The sequence below is a fragment of the Anarrhichthys ocellatus genome, unplaced genomic scaffold (genome assembly GCF_004355925.1).
Source record: "Anarrhichthys ocellatus isolate YVR2014 unplaced genomic scaffold, GSC_Weel_1.0 scaffold14, whole genome shotgun sequence".
Lineage (NCBI taxonomy): Eukaryota > Metazoa > Chordata > Actinopteri > Perciformes > Anarhichadidae > Anarrhichthys > Anarrhichthys ocellatus.
Window position 1 is genome coordinate 1,438,382 of NW_022280044.1, and position 21,808 is coordinate 1,460,189.

The following is a 21,808-nucleotide window of genomic DNA, read 5'->3' on the forward strand; positions in this document are numbered from 1 at the left end:
CTACCCACCTATGAACATGAGTCAATTCATCTTTTCATTACAGTTGGTTTATATTTTGAGATTATGTTGTAAAATTCCTTAGTGGCATGCAGTAGTATGATAAAGGTTTGATGCTAACAACTTTATGTACACCATATAAATTCCAAAAAAGAGGGAAGGGAATCTGACAGGCTGAGTACATGTGGCGTCTGTTTTTTACTTCTTCTTTTTTTTTTTACCTGCTGCTGGCTCACCAGAGGATTTACAGAACAAGTCAAGGAATGCAATCTCAGGCCCATCTGTGGAGGTAACACAAAACACCACACTGCAGTTGTTCGGTGCGTGCGCGCCAACATACAACTGCTACCACAAGAAACGGTATACCATGTCTTATGAGGCACAAGGCTTAACAGGTCGTAAAATAAATCCCCCTCGTTGGTAAGTACCAGCATCACATCACCAAAAGTAAAAGAACTTATATTTGCGGAATGGCCCAACATCCATCATTTCTAAATTGTAATTCAGACTTTTGCTGCTACATTCATGTAATTACCTTTTTTGTTTACTTGTCACTCAAGCTCTGTTGGACAAGGGAGTGAAAATGAGTGCAGCCGGAGAAGTTCAGGGAGTGGCTGGCACGACTAATTGAACAAATAAGTGTGTGTTAGAGAAGGGAGTGACATGATATTTAATTATATTATTCTCACAGTCACACACAGATGCACGGGAAAGCTGCGAGAAAGCTGGAAGAAGCATCAACATTCCTCGGTTTATGGCGCGCCAGCTCTTCCTTTAGCTGGTGGAGGATTTAACCCTGCTCCAGGCCTAGAACAGCTTTCTGCTCACGTCAGCTCAATGTATAGTTTAGTCACACACGCTGAGATACTCTCACAGATGCCTGCTTGGATAAAGTGGTGTGTGTTAAGGGCAAACACAAGCAGTGCTGGGTTGGACAGTATAGCAGTCTAGCCTGATTGAATGATCATCTTTAGACAAGATGGATAGTGCTTATTTAGCATTAGAGTGCATGGTTATATCCAGCCGAGCTAAAGCTTTCACCATGTATGTGTTAGAAGTCTTTGGTAATCTCCTGACTGAAACTCCACGACCACAGAGGCCTCCCAGAACACTTTATCATATTGTGTAAGATCAAACACATTTTTAAACTCGCTGGCACGGCCACAGACAGCCATGTGAACGTATTTTAGGCCGGAGCTAAAAGATTTAGACCTTTCACCTCCTCTCTCCCCCTCTCTCTCTCCTTGTCTCTCTCACACCTGTTTGTGTCAAATGTCAGACATATGCACGCCACAGATTCGTCACACACACATGTGTCAGTTTAGATATGCCAATAGACAAGAAGGGAGGCAACTGGAGGGAAAGGGCAGTGGGACAGGGTCTGTGAAACCATGGGATGTAGTAACAGTATTCCCCATTGACTTATTTTTCCCTCAATCCCTGCTTTTTCAGAGCGTGTGTGTGTGTGTGTGTATGTGTGGTGGGACAGGGTGTTAGTTTCAATGTGTGTTTGTTATTACACAATTTCCAGATCATGTGACCATTTGCAGATGGGGAGATTTCATCAGAGACACACTGACGATAAGTTGAAATTTGTACTTCAATCAATGCTGCTGTGTGTGTGTGTGTGTGTGTGTGTGTGTGTGTGTGTGTGTGTGTGTGTGTGTGTGTGTGTGTAAGGACCCTTGGTAGTGAGGAAATCTCTGGCTGTGTTGGCCTGTCCTCTCTTATTCAAAAAGCTCTTTTTGATGGGGCTTGACTTCAGGGCTTTAGACTTAGTTTTAAAGGAATAGTTTGACATTTGTGACATGTGTGTGTTTGTTAAAATAGGCACTGTAGTAATGAACCAACCTTCCAACACCCTTATCTTGACACTCATGACTATGGCTCACTCTGCCATCACATGGGAGTTTGTGTTTACACACACACACACACACACAGTGCTTGTCGCCCTCTGTGCTCTGGCGGGTCAGACGGAGGTTAGTAAAAGTCAAACAAGAACAAAAGCAGGTGGTAAACCCGAGGAAGAGGAGCCACAGAGGAGAAAAGTAGTGAAGCATGAAGAGGGGGCAGTGAGGACTGTCATGATTCTTTTCAACCTTAAACCCCCCTCCAAAAAAATCAATCACCACCACCCCTCCTCCACTCCTCCCCTCCGCCCCTCAGGCTCAATCTGTTTTTCGGGTTTGCCCATCAACCCTTCCTTCCTCCTCCCCCCCTCTTGACACCGCCTTTTATTCTCTTAAGCTTGGGTGTCTTTATGGTGGCCCTGTTGCTCTCACTGAACCTCCCTCTCTTACACTTCCTCAGATGTTAAAAAATGTCAATTCTATTAGTTTGCTTGGCCATAAATAGGTACAGTGTTGCCACGGGCATGTTGTACAACATTTACAACGCAGATCATTTAGAATATAAGAGAATACTCCACTCCTGCACACCACACTCTGCTATAAAACTGCATTATTGTACATAGTCAGTTACATAATTCACATTCAAGTATACATTATTTGCAAGGTAGCCATTTTTAGCAAAAACAAGTATATCACACACTCATTCTCTTTGTCTCCATCCCTCCCCCCCTCCCCCCCGCGTTCTCTGCGCAGCGTGGTGACATCATGAACAGCCGGTATAAATCCAGCCAGTAGGATTGCAGCACAGCTTGTGGTGTTGACTGCGCTCTCTACCTCTCCTCTCATTCTCTGTCTCCCTCACTTCTTCGTCGCCTCACACACCCTCTCTCTCTCTCACACTCACCCACACGCGCGCACACCCTCATTCCTCGACATGGCTGCAGAAATTGCCAACGCTTTCATTGGCACATGGAACCTCAAGGAGAGCGTGAAATTCGATGACTACATGAAGAAGCTGGGTACGTTTTTGTGTGTACATGTGTGTGCATGCGAGCGTGTGCGCATGTGTGAGAAGCAGGAGGGGATGTGGTGCTGCATGTACGCACATGTGTAAATGTGGGCTGAGGAAAGATGAATGCGTTAAGGGTGTGTTTGTGTTTAACCTGTTTAAGCAGATTGCGGTGGGAAAAGCAAATAAGATGAAGGGAGAAACTGGAGGGGCAAATAAGGGAGGAACCAAGATGGAGAATTTAAAAAAGAGAATAGAAGAGGAACAAGAGTGGAAAGAGAAGAGAGAGAGAGAAAACGGGAGAGGATGGGAACCAGAGGGGGAGGAAAAAAGAGAGTGTGGTTGACCGCACGGTAGTGCTGGAAATGAGGGAGGGGCTCCTTTTTTATAGTGGAGAAAACACTCCACTGTGAGAAACTCTGAATGGCAACAAGCTGGCATTCACACACTTGAGCACAATGTGGGTGACCTTCGCTGCAGGCTGTTCATTGTTTGAGGCCATGGGAGGAGTTGAATATTAAGGTGGTCCCGATGCAGAGGATCTAATAGGACGAGAATGTAGCTGGGCCTCAAATATCTCACACGGTGTGTGCGTGTGATGGGGGCAGGTGCTTGACTTTTACAACCCTGAAAAATGACCCTAAACTGTTTGACTTTGTGAGGTTATGTGTGAGAGCAGACTGACCTGTCTGCTACAGTCACCATAGAGCCCCTTCAACCTCTCACCCCAATCCTCTTGATCAATGAAGCGGCTACACACACACACACACACACATTTGTCGTATTGATTGTGGGAAAGTAGCTGCTTTAGCTCTTGCATATGAACCGCATCGTCAGCCTAAAAACAGCTTTTCTCTTTTAGTAGATATGGGTGTGTCACTATTACTCAATGCAATGAACTCTCACACACACACGTCCAGACAGGCAGTCAGGTCAGCAGGACCATGCAGTGTTTGAAGAACATACTGCAAATTTTGACAGCAGACAAATAGAGATTAGAGAGTGTGTCGGGCTGAAGGAGACCCTGAGGACATGTGCATGGCTACTTTTTTTCAAAATATAATATAGTCCTTAATGATCTGACTCTGCTAGTAATAAGTATGGAGACTTTATATATTAATAGAAAGTATTCATTTTAGGAAATATAAATTGATGATTGGCTTGTGCAGGACTTTGACCAAGAGTGACTTTCTTAAAAATGATTGGATGGATTGCAATAAAATTTGCATTCGTTTGTTTGATCTGTTCATTGGTTTGCTTTTTTTTGTTGTTGTATGCATCAAGGCGACACTGTCTTGTCCCTGAAACATCATATTACCCGTGTGTTTTCTACAGGTGTGGGCTTTGCTACACGTCAGATGGGATGCGTGACCAAGCCCACCACCATCATCTCAGTGGACGGTGACACGGTGACGGTGAAGACCCAAAGCACCCTCAAGAACACAGAGGTCTCCTTCAAGCTGGATGAGGAGTTTGACGAGACCACCGCCGACGACAGGAAAGTTAAGGTGAGAGGTGTGATCTTTGATGAAGAATATTTAAGTGATTATTACAGTCATGGGTATGATTGATGGCTTTGAATGTGAACAGCAGGATATATGGGTCAGAGAGGTCAGGGGTGAGAGGTGAAGAGAACATGTACTGGTCTTAACTTACAACCTTAAAATCAGATTTCTATGCATGTTCCCGTTAAAGAAAAACCCATCGGTATAGTTGACCAGCTCTGGGCTGGCCTGTTTTAAAGATAAGTGCAATACAGCGATTTATCCACCGGATGGAGACACGTGACCGTGTTTACTCGAGCAAGGCGGAGGATCAGCTGTTACTAGAGGTTACGACAGCTGAATTCTCGCGAGGATCGTGAGATCAGACGAGATTCGCGGAGTCTGGTGGAGGCAGCGTGCAAATCATGGTGCAAATGCTCCTCTATGTCATGCAAATTACTAATAAGCTCCCTCTGTTTGTCTGCAGTCGCTTGTAAAAGTAGAGGGTGGGAAGTTGGTGCACGTACAAAAGTGGGACGGCAAAGAGACCAGTCTGGTCAGGAGCGTCGACGGAAACGCCCTCACACTGGTCAGTGCTCTCACACAATGGTTACATTGTACTATATGTGTGTTTTTACTTGTGTATTAACTGTCTTTCTCTCTCCATCACAGACACTTACAATGGACGATGTCGTTTCCACACGTCACTACGTGAAAGTGTGAACCCTCCCTCCAGCATCAGCTGAAGCCCTGCACCCTCGAACTCCTTAACACCACCTGGCCAAGCAAACCCTTTGAATGGCTACTACAGAGTCCCCTCAATGTTGTTTCATACTGTACGCTCAGTATTAACTTTACTGCTGACTGTGACCTCCCTTTTCTTTGTGCTGTTGTTCCTCCTTCTGTAAGAGACACTGAATAAATTCCAACGATTTGTTGTTGTTTTTTCCTCTAAAAATCCAGTCCAGCATTGTTTTTTTTTTGGGGGTTTTTTGTTTGAAAATGTGTTATCCACGGTGGCATTGATAAACGTGGAAAAGTGTTTGAATTTGAAAGCTTGCCGACTGACGGCTGAAAAAAATAAAAGTGTCTACACTGTTGAAACTATGTAAAATGATTTTTTTTCTTGCGGTATTGAGTGTTACGACCGAGCAGTCGGGAGGTCCAGGTGCAGGAAAGTTTGCTCAACTGGGATCAAAAGTAGCACATATCCTAGAACATTTGACATTATACTAATTCATTCTATAATTTGTATTAATACAGTGTAATATATTAGAGATCGGTAGATGATAATGTAAAGTTTCAGTCAGGGAGCTTCAGCCCAAGGCTGCATGCTGAAGCTAAGAGTCGGGAATTCAGAGCTGAACTGTGCTGAGTGTGGAGGGCCTGAAAGTACTCCAGTCCGAGCCATCTGTCTCAAAGAAAACAACAGGGCTCAAGAGTTCAGTGTTCACAGTACAAGTACAAGAATGTCCAAAGAATGTGTTCAGAGTTTCCATCCCAACTAGTTTTACAGGGACTCAGTTAATTATAGCTCTTCAACAGCTCCTGTGTGTGTACATCAAAGTGTGTATCTTGCCCTGGTCTGTGAGGGGAAAGTTTAGTCGAAGCATGTAGGTGTGCTTTCTAAATTCGGATCATTCTCTTCCACAGTAGATGTCATGTGTTAGTGACTGACTGCCAACTAGAGGCAGGGTGAAAGGGCCCAGGATGGTCCACGTCTCATTCTGCCTCCAACTCCGTTAGTTACCCTGAAGTGGACGAAAAGAAAGGCTGGTCCATGCACAATGCAAAGATAGAGAGCTGAGTACAGCCTTCTTGTAATCATGTACAAAATATACTTTAACTATATCCACAGATTTGTGTTTGGGAAGAAAGTAAACACAAAAAAAGCAAGAGAGCAGGAAGGTTACATGTACATAGCTAAAAGTGATAAAGGGTTAATAGACCAAACCGTGACATTGAAAATGCTCGTATTACGATGTATTGAATGGATTCACAGATCCAACACAGACACTGTATTTTCTCTGCTTAGAAATAGTCTCAAACATTTCCATGAAGGCCTTCCCATCGACTGAAATACTTTGATGGGTTGAGAACTGTTGATATTTACCCCATAAGGACCCACGGTGACACAGTTTAAATATCCGGGAAAGTTCCCTCTACAGTTTTGTCCTTGATCTTGAAGTGACACATACTGAACATCCTGGTGAGGTCATGTGACAGTGAGTTCATTTGTGTACCAATGACATCACTTCCAAAATGGCTGTTGTTGAATTCAAAAGACATTTAAACAAAAAAATGATTAAATTATTAGTCAAATGAATTATGAAATAAAAATGTACATATTTTCACAAACAAACAAGATTTAGTATCCTATTTTGGTCCTATTTCAAAGTAATTCCATTATTACTTTGCAGTGTTGTCTAGAATGAACGATAGTGTTCAGGACGCACCGAAGATCATCTAGAGAAGACATTTTTATCTGAATCTGAAAAAGATTGTGGGTTTGGTTTCTTAAATATTCAAACAATTCTATTTGACATATAAACCAGGATGGTGGGAAATTAGAAAATGTTAGCATGTTTACATGGTGGACAGGGTAAACTTTAACATATTGGCATATGCTACTATTAGCATTTAGCAGAGCCTCACAGAGCTGCTATAGAAAGACTGAAGAGTGTCTTGTTTTTTGTCAAACTCCATTAACCTCCCAACCCCTGAGAGCCCCTAGGCCTCTGGCTGACCACCCAAAACCAATTGAGAATATCTCTGCAACTACAAGGTATATTTGAATAATCCTGGTCTCATAAGAAAGGTAACATTTGTGAGATGTCTGCAGCTGTGTAAGCATCAGTATATATATATATATATATATATATATATATATATATATATATATATGTTACTATGCAAATGAAGATGAAACACAGAATAAATTAAATATTTAATTTAAAACAGCACACTTTTAGAGTGAATATCCGTTTTTAATGAGACAGTTGCAGCCCAAAACCTTTGGCAAACCATATCACAACATCTGCACATAACCTGTGCACGGACTGATGCTACTAAAGTGAACCAGAGCAAAGTTGGAGAGGTTTTAGTAGAGGCATTTTAAGGCAGAATCTTCAAATTGGCCATTTGGGTACGTTTGGTTACAGTCTGTGCCATTTGAAATGTTGTCAGGTAACTGTAAAATATATTTAATATCATTTTAATGTCACTATAAATATCAATTCCATCTAAATGTATTTTTTTTCAGCTTCATTTAAAAAAATCAGACCTCTACGCATCTCTATGCCTGGTCTATGGACTACTTTGGAGTGTGTTCCAGCTCAATGCAGGTATAATTGATGTAACAATTGATGTAATTCATCCACTAAATGGAGACATAGACCGGGTTTTTGCAGGAATTAGCAGCACTGATATGACCTGGAGCACAACTTTTGATCACAAAACAACAAAGGTAACACACAAGTTATGGTTATTGCTTCTCCGGCTGCTGATTCAGCGAGTAGAGTGACTTAAAACTTCAAAAAAATGGTTGTCCTGAGTTTTTAGCCGAGCTTCTTCCCGTTATGTGTTATACATTTAACAAATGAATAAATTTAGGTGGCAATGAATTGAAGGTATAATTCGCTGAGGAAGTAAAACATTGAAATCACCAACCATACATTACGTAGTTTAATCAATTTAAAAAGTCTTGATTTTATAAACCAGGTTGACAATTCTCTCGTCTATGTTTTCATTTCCAAATACGTCATAATGTACAAAGATTAACAAGATAAATGGCTTATTCCCTTATAGAAGCAGCTATGTGTCATAATTCAAGGATGGTGAAAGGACCCCCCCACATCAAAGACTGGAACACAAGTTGAACAAATATGTTCAGTAGATTCTACTTTTTAACTTTTCGTGTTGACTGATTGTTGCAGTTGTATCCAAATTATGTTCAACACAAGCTCGCAATTCTGGTTGTGCGAGCTCGGTATCATATTAAATGTGTAACTTGCCTTAATAAAGCCTGTTTGTGCATTTGTCTGCAAACAAGAGAAAGGAGATTGTAAGAAAAAGTCTGGACACTAACCGACGAACTGTAGTCGCTGCCAAGAGACAGTAGTATCAACATGTCACACGTCACTGCAGCTGGAAACAATCTCTCCACAATCCTACAAGTGGGAGCTCTGAGGTCAAAACAGCACAAAAGAAACAAGATGCTGCTCATCAGCTTCACTTTATCTTGTCTTACTTGACGGGGGGGGATAATCCTTTGAAAGGAATAAAAGCTTATTTTTGCTACTTTGACCTTATGGGACATGACCTGTTGTATAATTACCTCAGCTCAGTCCTATTCTGGCACACGTTACCGTGGTATGACCCCAGGGTGGACCAGACCCAACATGAGAATGTCTGATGTATGTGTGCGACTGTGTGTGTGTGTGTGTGTGTTTGTTTGTTTTGTTCCCCGTGGACTTGCTCTAACTGCAACATTACGAGTTCAAGGTCCAAGAACAAAGACATCAAGAGACTTTTTATGTTCACAAATAAAAAACACCTTTATTGGAGTTAACAGTTGACATGCAGGAAGGAGGGTTGTGTGTAATGTCCTGGAGGCAAAGATACACAAACACACATGTTGATGTACACACAAACGGACAATAAGCGGCAGACAACCCCAGGATATCATCACAGCATGAGCTTCCCGTCATGCTCACTTGTGCTGCATTACACGTCCTGTTTGTCTCTAATACTTCCTATGCGTGTGTGTGTGTGTGTAGCTTTCTCTCTGTGGCTTATTGGAAGGATTTTCATGTTAGACCCCCCCCAAGATTCAGCTTTATTGTCTTCTTAATGAATGCTTGATGAAACCTGATAGCTGTAAACAATATCTGGATTACAGGAGGGGTATCCACATGTTGCCCTAACGGTTACATATGATGTGTGAACTCCTCCCTCTGAGGGGGAGTCGGAGGTTACTTTAGGACAAGTGGGGCTTGTCACCTGATTTTTGTGTTAGCAGCACTTTCCATCTTGACATATTTTAATTCTTTAAACTTGACAGGAAGTCTGAATGTGCTTCCAATAACATAACGAGACAGTGAGGGAAAACCTTCCTTCACTCAAATGAATGAAGGTTTCTATAATGAGCTGTCGTTGGGAGAGATTATTAAAGGATTCACAGCTGGAAGTCTGTCACTCCGTCTGTTGTTACTCACTTCCCCCCCCCTTGCGTCTGTCTGATAGCTGCAGTTTGTGTGACTTAAGATGTGTGTTTGAGTTGTGTGGCTCAGCTGCTGTGTTTGTGTGATCTGTGTTTCTTATGTTTCTTCTTCTTCTTGTCCTCTTTGTCGTGAGTGTGCTCGTGGCGCCTCTTCTTGGTTTTGCATTCGCCGCTGCTGCTGCTGCCGCTCTCCGACTCCTTCCTCTCCCTCTTCTTCTTCATTTTCTTCTCCTGCAGGAAACACACGAGACAAACATTTGTGTTTGTGCGGCCGTAAAAAGGAACTTGACAATGCAGAAATGTGTAGGAAGCAGAGTAGTTTTTATACCTCAAAAAAACATCACTAAACAATTATTTTTCATTGTATCAGCACAAATCATACTAAATTATTTCAACAGTTCTCATGAAGCCGCCTTGTATCTCACGGTGTAAGCAACCACAGACATGCATTACCATGAAGAGACCTGGCTTTTACATCAGATGACTCAGCCAAGAGACACAAGAAGAGACTGGAGAAAAAAAGGAAGTGATAGCCATGCGAGACATTAACTGTCACATATTGACCTTCTTTTTCTTCTTCTTTTTAGCTGACTCTTGCTGTGGTGCAACTGAAGTTGTCTGCTGCTGTTGCTGCCGTGGCTCTTCAGCGCTCTCATCAGGTAACAGAGCGTACTGCAAGCCCGGAGCAGAGAAACAGTCCTTTGTAAAGTGACCTGAAAATAGTGAAAGGGATTTCAAGATAATTTCCCAGTAGAAATGTGTAGGAAACAAATGCAGTCTCTGCGTATTTTGTTGTTTTGAGATATGGCTTTTGTTTCGTTCGTGGTGTTGTCGTACCCTTGCAGCCGCACTTTGAGCACGTTGTGTTGAGGACGGCCTCCAGTGTGATCCTGTTGCCTGTGTGATCTCTAAATTGCCTACGTCGCCTCGCATCCTGCCTGCAATCACACACAGAAAATAATCACACACACACACACACACACACACACACACACACACACAGAGTATTTATAACAAAATAAATCCATAAGCACTTACTCTCCCATGACATTGTTTGGGTCCAAGTCCTGCCCAGTTCCCTGATTGACAGCTTTCATTGAGAAGGACAGCTTGACCTTGTCATCTCGCATCTGAGAGACAGGAAACAGAGCTGCAGTCATCCTGCTCACTTCACTGACACAGCTTGGGGTGTGTGTGTGTGTGTGTGTGTTGTTGTTACCTCTCTCCCAATGACTTTAATCCACACCTGTTCCCCCATATCGACAACTTCTGAGGCACTCTCAATGCGTGATGATGACATCTCACTCACGTGCACCAGGCCTGTATGTGTAAGGGAAAAAATGTAAATATCAATCTAAAAAAAACCAGAAATAGCTTTCAAAGGATTAAGACAGGCAAATAAGTATTTATTTTGCTAATGATGAAATATACTGTATGCCTTAATGCCATCAAGACTCAAACATTTTTTTTCGGACCATTAGAAATCTTTAAGACAAACAAACATGCATTCTGAACTCCTATCACGGTTCTAACTTATATTAAATAAATCATTTTCATCTAAAAATCTGTCTTTGTAACATTAAACAACAAAAGAAGAGAAAAAATAGATAATTCTCTCTGATTATGAACAGATGCTGATTTCAAACCCGGTAAACTTTGCTCAGTTCGCCCTCCAGTGGTGAAAATGAGCAGCTGTTCTTCAGGTTGACGTGCAGGTCAAGGACAATTGTGCCACGAAAAATCATTATCCAAAAAGTAACCCAGGTGTAAATATAGATCATACAGATGACATCCCACATCATCAACCTGTTCCACTTCTTCTACCACAAACCATTCCTGCACAACTTGTATTAGGAAGTCACAAAACTCAAACTGGGTGACTGTGCTAACGTATAAAAAATAAGTTAACATATCAAAAATATGGACTTGCACTGTATATTTGGTATGTGCTGTGTCATGCTCACAGATTGCAGGATGCTGGATACTTTGCAGAACTGATAATCATCCAAACCGCTTCTTGCAAGCAGAGAAGGAATTCTGTTGTAATGTTGAAATCCTGCACTAGTTGCATGATGTAGAGGAGATGCCTGGCGGTCTCTTCTCCTAAACCTCGCTGAGACAGCACAGTCATACACTGACACTACGGTTCCTGCATTATTTGCACTCAGTCTGCATTTGCTTTTGGCTCTGGCCAAGGTCCCATCTCTGACGCAGTGGTTTCAACTGGCAGTGGATGCAGGTGTTGACTTAGCATCTTTCTGCCACTGCATGTTCCCGTTTTATGTTTTATTATAATTGTGTGAGTAACTGTAGATTGTGATTTTCTAGTTCTTATCGTGTTGTCTCTCTGTTACTTACTTTTCTGTATTCTGTGGTGTTTCCTTCTTTGACAGCACTATTTATTCATATTATTGTGATTTGTTTGACTTTCCCTGTGATCTTTGTAAATGTTCTATAGAAATAGATTCACTTTTTTCCTACCTTCTTTCTTGTAGCCCGGCAGTCTGACGAAGGCTCCGTAGGTCTGAACAGAGACCACCTCTCCCTTGGCAATGCTGTGCATTGGTGGTAGACCATCCAGTCCGGACGGCTCTTGAGCATGGCCATCACTGTCCGACATAGTCTCAGCGGAAGTGCACCACAGGTATCAATGAGTGGACCTAGAAGATTGACATATTTTATCATTTGTAGTAGCATAAAAATAGAAGAGAACCTTCTTTTCGTTTTTTTTAATCATTATGATTTACTCTTATTGATAGTTACCAGAACCCAAATGCTAAAAAATAAAAGAAAAAACAACATAACAATTTCTCAAAGCTAAATTTTTGTTGCATTTTGTCTATTAATTGCCTTTTGAGTAGTTTGTTTTTGTTGTGTAACTAAGTAAATGCATTTGTTTAAATGAAGATAACTGGGTAGATATTTTAGAGTAGTCTCAACAATACAAAGAATAGTTAAACGTGTTCAGTGGTTAACACAATGAAATCCCTCTTTGAAATGTGTAATGCTGCATTAGAGACTTTAAACGTCCCCTCTCTTCCAGAGAAACGCTATTTTCGTCGCCTAGTCGCTATTCAGTTCTCTCAGGGATACAATATAGTTGAGTAGTATAAGATTCGGGAAGTTCAAATGTGTGCAACGGAACCTTAGGTTAAAACTTTTGTCGGCTAACTTCACTTTACATATGCTGCAACAGAGCAGCGTTAGTTTGAATAGTAGCATTTTGGGCTAACGTTAGCCGGCTAAGCTAAATTAGCTAACGTTAGATTTAAGCATCGTCTTGAGCTCGCTAACCTGGTTAACCGAACAAACACACACGCCAACAGGATGTCTGATCTGTACGTTAAGTATAAATGTAGCGCGATCAAATATTAATATAAAAAATAAAATAGTGTGTCACCTTTCGTATTAGCAGCGCTGGTGTACTTTTACATCCGGTGCAGTTAGTTCAACAACAAGTAATGTAGACCAATCAGAGCAGCTGGTGCAGGCCTCGACCAATCACACGCCTCGTAGCCACCGGAAGTAGTTTTATGCTCTTCGTATGTACGCCATTGCTCGACTTCCGTCCATGAAAGACGTTTATCTTCATTTTTAAAATAAATTCTACCATTAAAGTCATTTTGTTCTGACTCTTGTAGACTAAATCAGAATGATTGAACCTAAGAAGAGAGTGGCGGACATGGCGGTGGTTCCTACCGCCGTGAAGCGGCCCCGTACGGAGCTGGTGGCGGCGGCTCAGTCTCAACAACTCGTGGCCATGGTACGTAGAGTAGCTATAGTTACTATAACCTGGAGACTAGATACGTAGAGTAGCAACTTGTTGGATGCTGTTAAAACACATAGACCGCCATTCATTACCACACATTTACCCAACACGTTCTTCAGTGCACTAATTAACTGGGGGACATTGTTTAAGGTGAACATACGAGACTGTGTTGCTAGCTTAACGTTATATTTAACTTAAAACGCAGGAAATACTGTCTTTTTAACATTCAATCATGTTTAGCTAGGACTAGGGAGGTCTTAAGTATTTAGATATCAATGCATATCATAAAATAGAAATAGATTTTGTGACACAAAATGTAAACTTCATTTTATTAGCTAGCGTTACACCTAGCTAACACTAATTCAGACTAATATAATACTCTTGTAATAAATCCTACATTTTTAAAGGTTATGGGGTTCATTTTTGTTAAACTTACTTTACTTTGGAGAGGTTTTGATGAATTGTTTTGGTTATTTGGAGTCTGTGGCTTCAGCTTTTACGTGACACTAAGCTCCATGTCAGACGTCTGCAATTCTTTAAAATACCAGTTTCCCTTGTTTACCCTCTTATTATCGTGCAGTCCACTAAGATAAACATCAACTGGGCAAGTTACCTAATTAGATATTATGAATAACTATCTTTGTGGCTGTTATTCATATTTAAGAGCTAAACAAAAAGATGATACTGTTTCTGAATAATCTCAGACATAGCTGGCATTTCTGTATTGTAACTTATTGATTCACAAATGCTGATACCCATATACCATTAGGCTCTTATGCTGTAAGAAGTACTTCTTGTTATGCTTCCACAGCTGACTGTATATCAATTCATCCAGCCCTAACCTCAGAGTCAGACAGCCACTGTATTTGACCCTCAATGTGTCTACCACAGGGTCCCCCACGGAGCTCCAGCCTGCAGGCTCCCATTATGCTGATGTCGGGCCACGAGGGCGAGGTCTACTGCTGCAAGTTTCACCCCAACGGAGCCACGCTGGCCTCCTCAGGATTTGACAGGCTCATATGTAAGAGAATATAAATGAAAGCCAATCATGCTGTTCACACAAACTTTGTAAAATGTATTCAGACTCTGTTACTGTGGATAACCTGTGCACTGTCTCTTTGCTGCAGTGATGTGGAATGTATATGGGGATTGTGACAACTATGCCACTCTGAAGGGCCACAGTGGAGCAGTGATGGAGCTCCACTACAACACAGATGGAAGGTATGAAGAAACATGTCATAGGGTTACCCTGATACACAAAACTTTACACAAAATAATAAGCTTTGTTAACAACATTTATAGCATAAACTTGAGACATTGTGGGTGAATAAGTAACAGGAAAAATTGAGTCTGAGGAGGTATGGTTACATTTTTTGGATATCAATTTGACGTTGTTTAGTTCATACTGTCTTGAACACCTATAATGTGATATAGTTTTCTTCTTTGCTTCTTAATTCACGTGTTAATCGTCCAGGTTGATGAATGTGTGTATAAAGGATCGACCAACTGTGTTTTTCTGCTGTGTATTTCAGCATGCTGTTTTCGGCGAGCACAGACAAGACTGTAGGTGTGTGGGACAGTGAGACAGGCGAGAGGATCAAGCGTCTGAAGGGCCACACCTCCTTCGTTAACACCTGCTACCCGGCTCGCCGAGGGCCCCAGCTCGTCTGCACCGGCAGCGATGACGGGACGGTCAAGGTGAGATTTCCAGCTGCAAATAAGTGTAAATAAACTGGTCTGTGTAGATATTTAATTAGAATTTTGGTCCTAGTTAATTGACTTAAAATATTTTTGAGATTTAGCTCACTCACTGGTCTGAATAATAGACTACTCTAGAAAATGATTATTGTCGTTGTATACATATAATATTTCTCAAATACTGCTGAGTTGTTGGTCTGATCGCGCTCCTGTTTATCTTTCTATATGCGTTTGTCACTGTTGTAGCTGTGGGACATTCGTAAGAAAGGGGCGATCCACACCTTTCAGAACACCTACCAGGTGCTAGCCGCCACATTCAATGACACCAGTGACCAGATCCTGTCAGGAGGCATCGACAACGACATCAAGGTACTGGGCTCCAGCATACACAGAAAACCCGGGAATTACACTGAAAATGATAACGTCCTGGAAGATAGTTTTCACTCAGAATGATTAAAAATATATCCTCATCAGATTTGAGAGATTCAAATTAGCTGTTAAGACATCAACGCATATGGATGTAGGCAAAATTAGGAAAAGCAGGATAAACCAAAATCAACATCACTCTAATCTCATACGCTTATCTCTAAGAAAACATTGACAATAGTCATTTATTTGCAACATTTTTTGAAAGGGTCGAGTGAAAGCTTTTACGGAACGTCTCAGAATGGCAAAATTGGGTTGTTCAGTGATTTCTATTGCTGGTATCTCAACATTTTTTATTTTATCGTCCAGTTCACCTGGAAAATGATCATCATGGAAAGCCTTCTATCCACTGTGAAGAAGTCATGGAAATGCATTTGGTTGTAGACACGTCAACAGATTTCCAAGATTGCATGGTGCAAGAATTTACAAAGCTTTTCCTCTTCATCCACGGGCAGACTTAAATATCTGTGGCTCAGATGGGAATGTATCAGGAGCTATTTCTGGGTATAGCTGACGCACATACACAAAGTACCACATTTATGACCATAGAGGCTATTTCACAGAAGATTAAAAATGAGATCATTACAAACGGTTCAACTGTGCCGATAGCTTTTGTCACAGATTACAAGAGTGGCTCTGGATATAAACCACTGTGATAACAGCAGGAACCAAGGATTGCTCAATGCTCACACTTCTGTTGAAGGCGAGAATTGCTTTTGTGTTTCATTACTCAATCTGTTACCTCAAAATCCTGCAGCAGGCTCCGGTGTGATTTTATAGTTATTGTGTTGTGTGTGTTCATGTGCTGTAAGAACCTTTTTTCCTCAACAGGTTGCGAATAGACCTCAATCATGACAACTGGTTTCTACACTTTGTTCTCTACATATAAGCATACATACTGTATGTCCTGTTGTATAAACCTCAACAGTTGCTTTTTGTTTTGTGTTGTGCAGGTGTGGGACCTGAGGCAGAACAAGCTGATCTACAATATGCACGGCCATGGTGACTCAGTAACTGGACTCAGCCTGAGCTCTGAGGGATCATACCTTCTCTCAAACTCCATGGACAACACAGGTAGGATGTTTGTGTGTATATTTACAGTCTAAGAAATGCCTTCTCTCAGCTCACAACAATGAAGCGTCCCTGGCTGAATCCTTTATTTGTCTTTGTCTCTGTGTAGTGCGTATTTGGGATGTCCGACCATTTGCACCCAAGGAGAGATGCGTGAAGATTTTCCAGGGCAACGTTCACAACTTTGAGAAGGTAACATAAATAACTCTCTGATGCCAGTATGTAATCTACTTGAATTTACAGCACTGATGCATCTCTCCACTGTTAAAACCATCAAGGATGAGGGATTATATATATTTGGGAAAATACTGAAAGGGGCATATGGTTTTCACCTCCTAGCAGAGTTTGCCACCGTCATTTTCAAAAAAATCTCTTTTCCTAAAAAGGCATCCAAACAGGTCACTTTCTCACTTGCAATAAACGGTAATCCTGTGAACTGATACAGTCTATGCATAAGTGACCACCAGCTGCAGTCCTGCTGGTGAAGGTTACGCACGTTGTCGACCACTGTTGCTTGACATCTCCCATCATCCTCTCCTGCCTCTCCCATCACTCTCTGCTGTTAATTGGAATAAAGAAAAGTGCATCTTATTACTGTGACAGCAGCTCACGTGTAGAACGGTTGTGTCATGTTGCTAACATCTGTTCCTGTCCGTCAGAATCTGCTGAGGTGCTCCTGGTCTACTGACGGCAGTAAGATAGCTGCCGGCTCAGCTGACAGGTGAGAGACAAAAATGTTTCATCTTTATACTTTTATTGAGAGAAGAGATAAAGTCCCACATATTTTATATTAACATTCTATTGTCTTTTATGGCTTCTCGTTTTATGAAAAATAAAATATAAACACAGTTGTGTATAGAAAGAATGTATAGAATGTTTCTGGTCTTAGAAATGTCATACTCTTAAATATACACACATACCAACAATGAACAACTATAAACAAGCTGCAATAAAAGTATTCGTATACACACAAAGATCATGTATACATATACATCATAACCTAATTAGTTGACTCTATATGCATTTCAAGAGGTTGTGCTTCTTTTGAACCTAAAAAAAAGACAAACATGTATTAAACCCACCTAGTCTGTGTCCAGACTTGTAATACTTTTAATATAATAAGTACATTATTACAAAGGTTCATCTACTAGATACGTATCATCTTTAAGTTGCACGATAGAAGTAATGTTCTCTATGAAATTGACCCCTTTCAGTTTATATTAATCCACCAACAGCATTACTCTAGCATATAATACACCGCACCCAATGTCTTGTCACAAACATCCAGTAATCCTTTAGTCTCATACGTCTCCGCTTTGCCCTGTCTCGCATCGAGTCATTCCAGCTGTTTGCTTGTCTGTGTTCATAGATTTGTGTACATCTGGGACACCACATCACGTAGAATCCTCTACAAGCTGCCGGGCCACGCCGGCTCCGTCAATGAAGTGGCCTTCCACCCAGAGGAGCCTATAGGTGAGCCAAACTACAGCTTTAGTCTCCGGTTAGAATAGAATAGAGACACACGAAGACTTGATGCCGTTATCTTGACTAGGGAGACGGGGTATCTGGAGGGAAGATCATTTTAATAATATTAACAATAAATCATGTGGTTTTGCCACCCGACACTCTTTATTATCTATGTGTTCATTTGACTTCACTGGTTAGTTCACCTGAGGCTAAAAGTAGTTACACAACATGACTAACAATATTCCTTTTCTCTTTGTCCCTCTACACAGTACTGTCTGCCGCCAGTGACAAAAGGCTCTACATGGGAGAAATTCAGTAGTGCGTTTGTGTGTGAGAGCGTGCGTGTGTGTGTGTGTGTGAGCGTGTGTGTGTGTGTGTCCTGCCTTTAGAAGTGGATGGGTGGTGTTTGTCGGTGGGTTAGGAGTCTCTGTAATTTCATGAGCTTCAGCTCGTCGCAGAACAACCTCAGGACGTGTGTTTGAAGTTTATTATCAGTCACAACCAGCTCCACCGTGACTTGTTTTTTTTTAAATTTTGATTTGTTTCTTTTTAATAAACTCGATTTATTCTTTAAAATGAGTTTGTGAGATTCATTTGTCATTGTGAGTAGTTCCTGTGTTTATAGTAGTTTTACGTGCAACTTGCTGCTGGTTTTATCCAACAACCGCGAATGAAATAATGTTCTTCTCACAGGTAAACACATTAATGACAAGAAGTGGAGCTTTGATATGAACATGGAGGCAATGTGTAAGAAAGAACAACAAACTGTTTATTACAGATCTAACTTATTCTGTCCTGACACACTCAGTTAGTTGTAGGTTTCAGATGTTTATGTTAACCCTTTTCAGGTTTGTTGTCTCTTTGTTTTAGACAAATGTATATTTCTGTTTATCTACCTTGAGAGCAGCGAAACACAGGAGTCAAATTCCTTGTATGTGTTCACACTTACTTGGCCATTACAGCTGACTCTGATTCTGTACGGGAGTTTAAATGTGCCAAACAGGAATCAGTTGAGCAATATAGTCTCGGTGGGCTGTAAAATCGCTGGTGAGCAGCAGCAGCCTAAACTTTTAACATTTTTAGACAACAAATTACAAGGGGAGCAACACTCATCTTAGCCAATGTGGACCATCCTCTCTGGTTGGAGATACGGGGCTCAGAAGGAAAATTAGGTCAACAAATTTCACATTTTAGTTTGTTCGATGTGCAATTAATGCACTTAATTAATATGTACCATAAACTCAGTTTACAGGCCTTTGTGCTGTTCTGCATGTCATCGTATCCTCATTCTTATTTGTTGCAGTTTTTACTATCAACTGTTTATAATTATCAATATAGAGTGTAGTTTACATACTTTTATGTACTCATCTTTTCTTATTGTTCAGTTGTGTTGGGAAGTAAAGAGATGAAGTTAACTGTTTGAAGAATGAGGCCATTAACAGTGAGTACTATTGCTTTTTAGACACATTAATTTTACGGTAAGTACTTATACAATTATTTCTTTAAGAAATAAAAAAGGGATTTATAGTCTCCATCTTGTTACTGCCTCTTATGGTGCAGGGGTTGAGCTTTTGTCAAGCTCTGTTAGTCTATCTAGCATTAATTAGGTCAGTTTAATTAGCACTATATAGAGTTACATGCATGTGACTGCAGCCATTCATGATGTTTTCCTCCAGTCTAATTGTTCAATGAACATGAGTTTACTTGGCTAAACTAAGTAGGGCTGTGTTTATGGGTCACTTAATCTATTTGAATGAAATATTTATATTTGTAGCTCTTCTGTAGGCAAGTTTTGTTTTGCCTTTCAAACAGGAAACTCTAAATGCTTTACATAAGATAGAGAAATGTACAAGTTAAAATGGAATAAAATTTCATAAAAGTACAAAACATAATAGACTAGAAATAGTTACATAAGCTCAATTATGAAAAAACTGGACGCTGAAGGTGAACATGCCTTTGTTTTTTTATTTGAGAAACATAAGCGAACAACATATTTTTAGAGTAAACTATAAATAACATTTTATGGTTTGGTTTTCCATTGATTGTTAAATGGCTTTCAGCGGCCACTATTTGCCTTTTCATCGTCGCTACTTAAGTGACGCTCATTTTGTTCCACGGGCACACAGCTCGCGCTGAGTAGCTGAGGTTAATCGGGGCTTTTAATTCTGTTTCTTCCGCTCTGAATAACCGCAGGCCGAGGAGAGGACCGCGGGCCAGTTCTCTCCCCGGTCTGTGTCCACACTCGGACGGCAGTGGGAGGCGATTACAGACCATTATTTTCGGCTGTCTTAACCTCGAGCCCCCCGTTTCTTTTGTGCTCCTTTTTTTTTTTTCAAACGCCTCGCGGGACTGCTGATCGGCCGCGCGCACGCACGCGGGTTCTGCAGAATCCATGCAGCTCCTCCTCGAGGGGGTCGCGGTGACTGAGAGCCCCCACCCCCTCGTCTCTCTCTCTGTCTCCCCCCCGGCTCCTCTTGCGCCCGCCCCGGCACCGATTGTTGACAAAAGACGCCGCGAGACGGAGCGACGGAGCCCGGTACTGGTGAGCAGATCTTCCCGTTAACTTGACTTCTATCGCTGGTAACAGTTAAAGGAGATCGGGACGACGTGGGTAGGGGTGGGGGGGCACGAGGACTCTTCCGTTTCTAGAAAACCGTGAGTCACAACGGGCTGCTTTGTGTCCGGAGCAGATTTAGCCCCAACGTTAGCCGTAGTAACCGTAGTAACACGGCCTGTGATCCGGTATCATATCACGCTCATTTCTGTCTGTAGCCCGGGGCACGTTATGACAGCCTTCCGTCTCTCTTTGTGTCTTTGTGTGTCCCCTCTCCGGAAGGTGTGGCCGAGGTGATTCGGTTGTCGGTGGTCGGACCGCAGCAGGCCGGTGTGAAGTGGACGCCCCCCCCCCCCAATTCCTCTCCTCTCCTCGCGATTGGTATTTACCGACAAAACCAGCGGCCAGGATGGGTCACTCGCTGTGAGTCGAAGGGTCACCCCAGAGTTACAGGAGGAGGAGGAGGCGGCTGCCTTGGGCAGGTCTATTCAGCCGGGAATGGTGTGAGCTGAGGCGGCCAGGCATTCTGGATCTGACCGGGGACCCGTCATTCCCCCGGAGCCTCCGCGGCTCCAAGCCGCGTCCCGAGCCTTCCAAGATGGGGAAGTGCGACGGAAGATGCACGCTGCTGGTGATATGTTCACTGCAGTTGGTAAGTGTGTGTTTGTTTGTGTGGTCTCTCTCTCTCTCTCTCTCTCTCTCTCTCTCTCTCTCTCTCTGTGTGTGTGCGTGTGTGTGCACGGTCAAAGCTGGCTCTTCTTACTCACCATGATGATATAATTAGAGCAGCGTGCTGCAGACACACACACACATTGTAATCAGTTTTTGTCCAGCCTTTCTGTACAGTCACACTAAAAAAAGCTTTGAGCTGGCAGCTGCTGGGGTGCCATGCTACATTACAGGCCAGGGTGTGTGTGTGTGTGTGTGTGTGTGTGTGTGTCTTTGAAGCTGAGGGAGCAGGGCAGGGGGTGTGCTTTTGGTGTCAGGGTGGCCTGTCTGTCTTGAGAGGGGTGATGGCCCCATCTGTAGTTAAAGTTAACTGCTCATTGTGCCTACAAATAGCTGGAGACTCTCCCAGTAAAATGTAATAAGTGTGTAATATGAGACGGTATCAGCTATTCCTGTAGTGAGACCGATGGACCACAGCGCTGTGAGGGATAGTTTATCCAGGCTATTGTTCGCTGGGCTGATGAGTTGTTGTTGTGTGGCAGAGGGGATTCGGGCCCATAGATTCTCATTAGTTTGGGGGGGGGGGGGGGGGG

General features: G+C 42.1%; 4 protein-coding genes across 4 annotated transcripts in view; 3 read left to right on the plus strand and 1 right to left on the minus strand.

The window, feature by feature from the left end:
• Nucleotides 1-2,674: 2,674 nt before the first annotated feature.
• fabp3 (fatty acid binding protein 3, muscle and heart) lies at nt 2,675-5,447 on the plus strand. The gene is made up of 4 exons (XM_031854307.1): nt 2,675-2,866; nt 4,192-4,364; nt 4,828-4,929; nt 5,013-5,447. The coding sequence occupies exons 1-4, from the start codon at nt 2,782-2,784 to the stop codon at nt 5,061-5,063; spliced, it is 411 nt and encodes a 136-aa protein (XP_031710167.1). The 5' UTR covers nt 2,675-2,781; the 3' UTR covers nt 5,064-5,447.
• A 3,422-nt stretch (nt 5,448-8,869) lies between these two features.
• Nucleotides 8,870-13,048, minus strand: zcchc17 (zinc finger, CCHC domain containing 17). Its single transcript, XM_031854272.1, has 7 exons — nt 12,962-13,048; nt 12,043-12,221; nt 10,781-10,881; nt 10,600-10,691; nt 10,399-10,499; nt 10,126-10,274; nt 8,870-9,792 (listed from the first exon to the last, which is right to left on the minus strand). The coding sequence occupies exons 2-7, from the start codon at nt 12,179-12,181 to the stop codon at nt 9,628-9,630; spliced, it is 747 nt and encodes a 248-aa protein (XP_031710132.1). The 5' UTR covers nt 12,182-12,221; nt 12,962-13,048; the 3' UTR covers nt 8,870-9,627.
• Nucleotides 13,049-13,090: 42 nt separating this feature from the next.
• Nucleotides 13,091-19,480, plus strand: snrnp40 (small nuclear ribonucleoprotein 40 (U5)). The gene is made up of 10 exons (XM_031854270.1): nt 13,091-13,324; nt 14,222-14,351; nt 14,458-14,551; nt 14,863-15,028; nt 15,275-15,397; nt 16,408-16,528; nt 16,635-16,717; nt 17,185-17,246; nt 17,895-17,998; nt 18,262-19,480. The coding sequence occupies exons 1-10, from the start codon at nt 13,214-13,216 to the stop codon at nt 18,309-18,311; spliced, it is 1,044 nt and encodes a 347-aa protein (XP_031710130.1). The 5' UTR covers nt 13,091-13,213; the 3' UTR covers nt 18,312-19,480.
• A 746-nt stretch (nt 19,481-20,226) lies between these two features.
• Nucleotides 20,227-21,808, plus strand: part of nkain1 (sodium/potassium transporting ATPase interacting 1) — a 6,067-nt gene continuing 4,485 nt past the window's right edge. The window contains exons 1-2 of the mRNA XM_031854361.1: nt 20,227-20,534; nt 20,829-21,198. Of these exons, the coding sequence (XP_031710221.1) occupies nt 21,145-21,198 (54 nt within the window). The 5' untranslated portion in view covers nt 20,227-20,534; nt 20,829-21,144. The remainder of the gene's footprint in view (nt 20,535-20,828; nt 21,199-21,808) is intronic.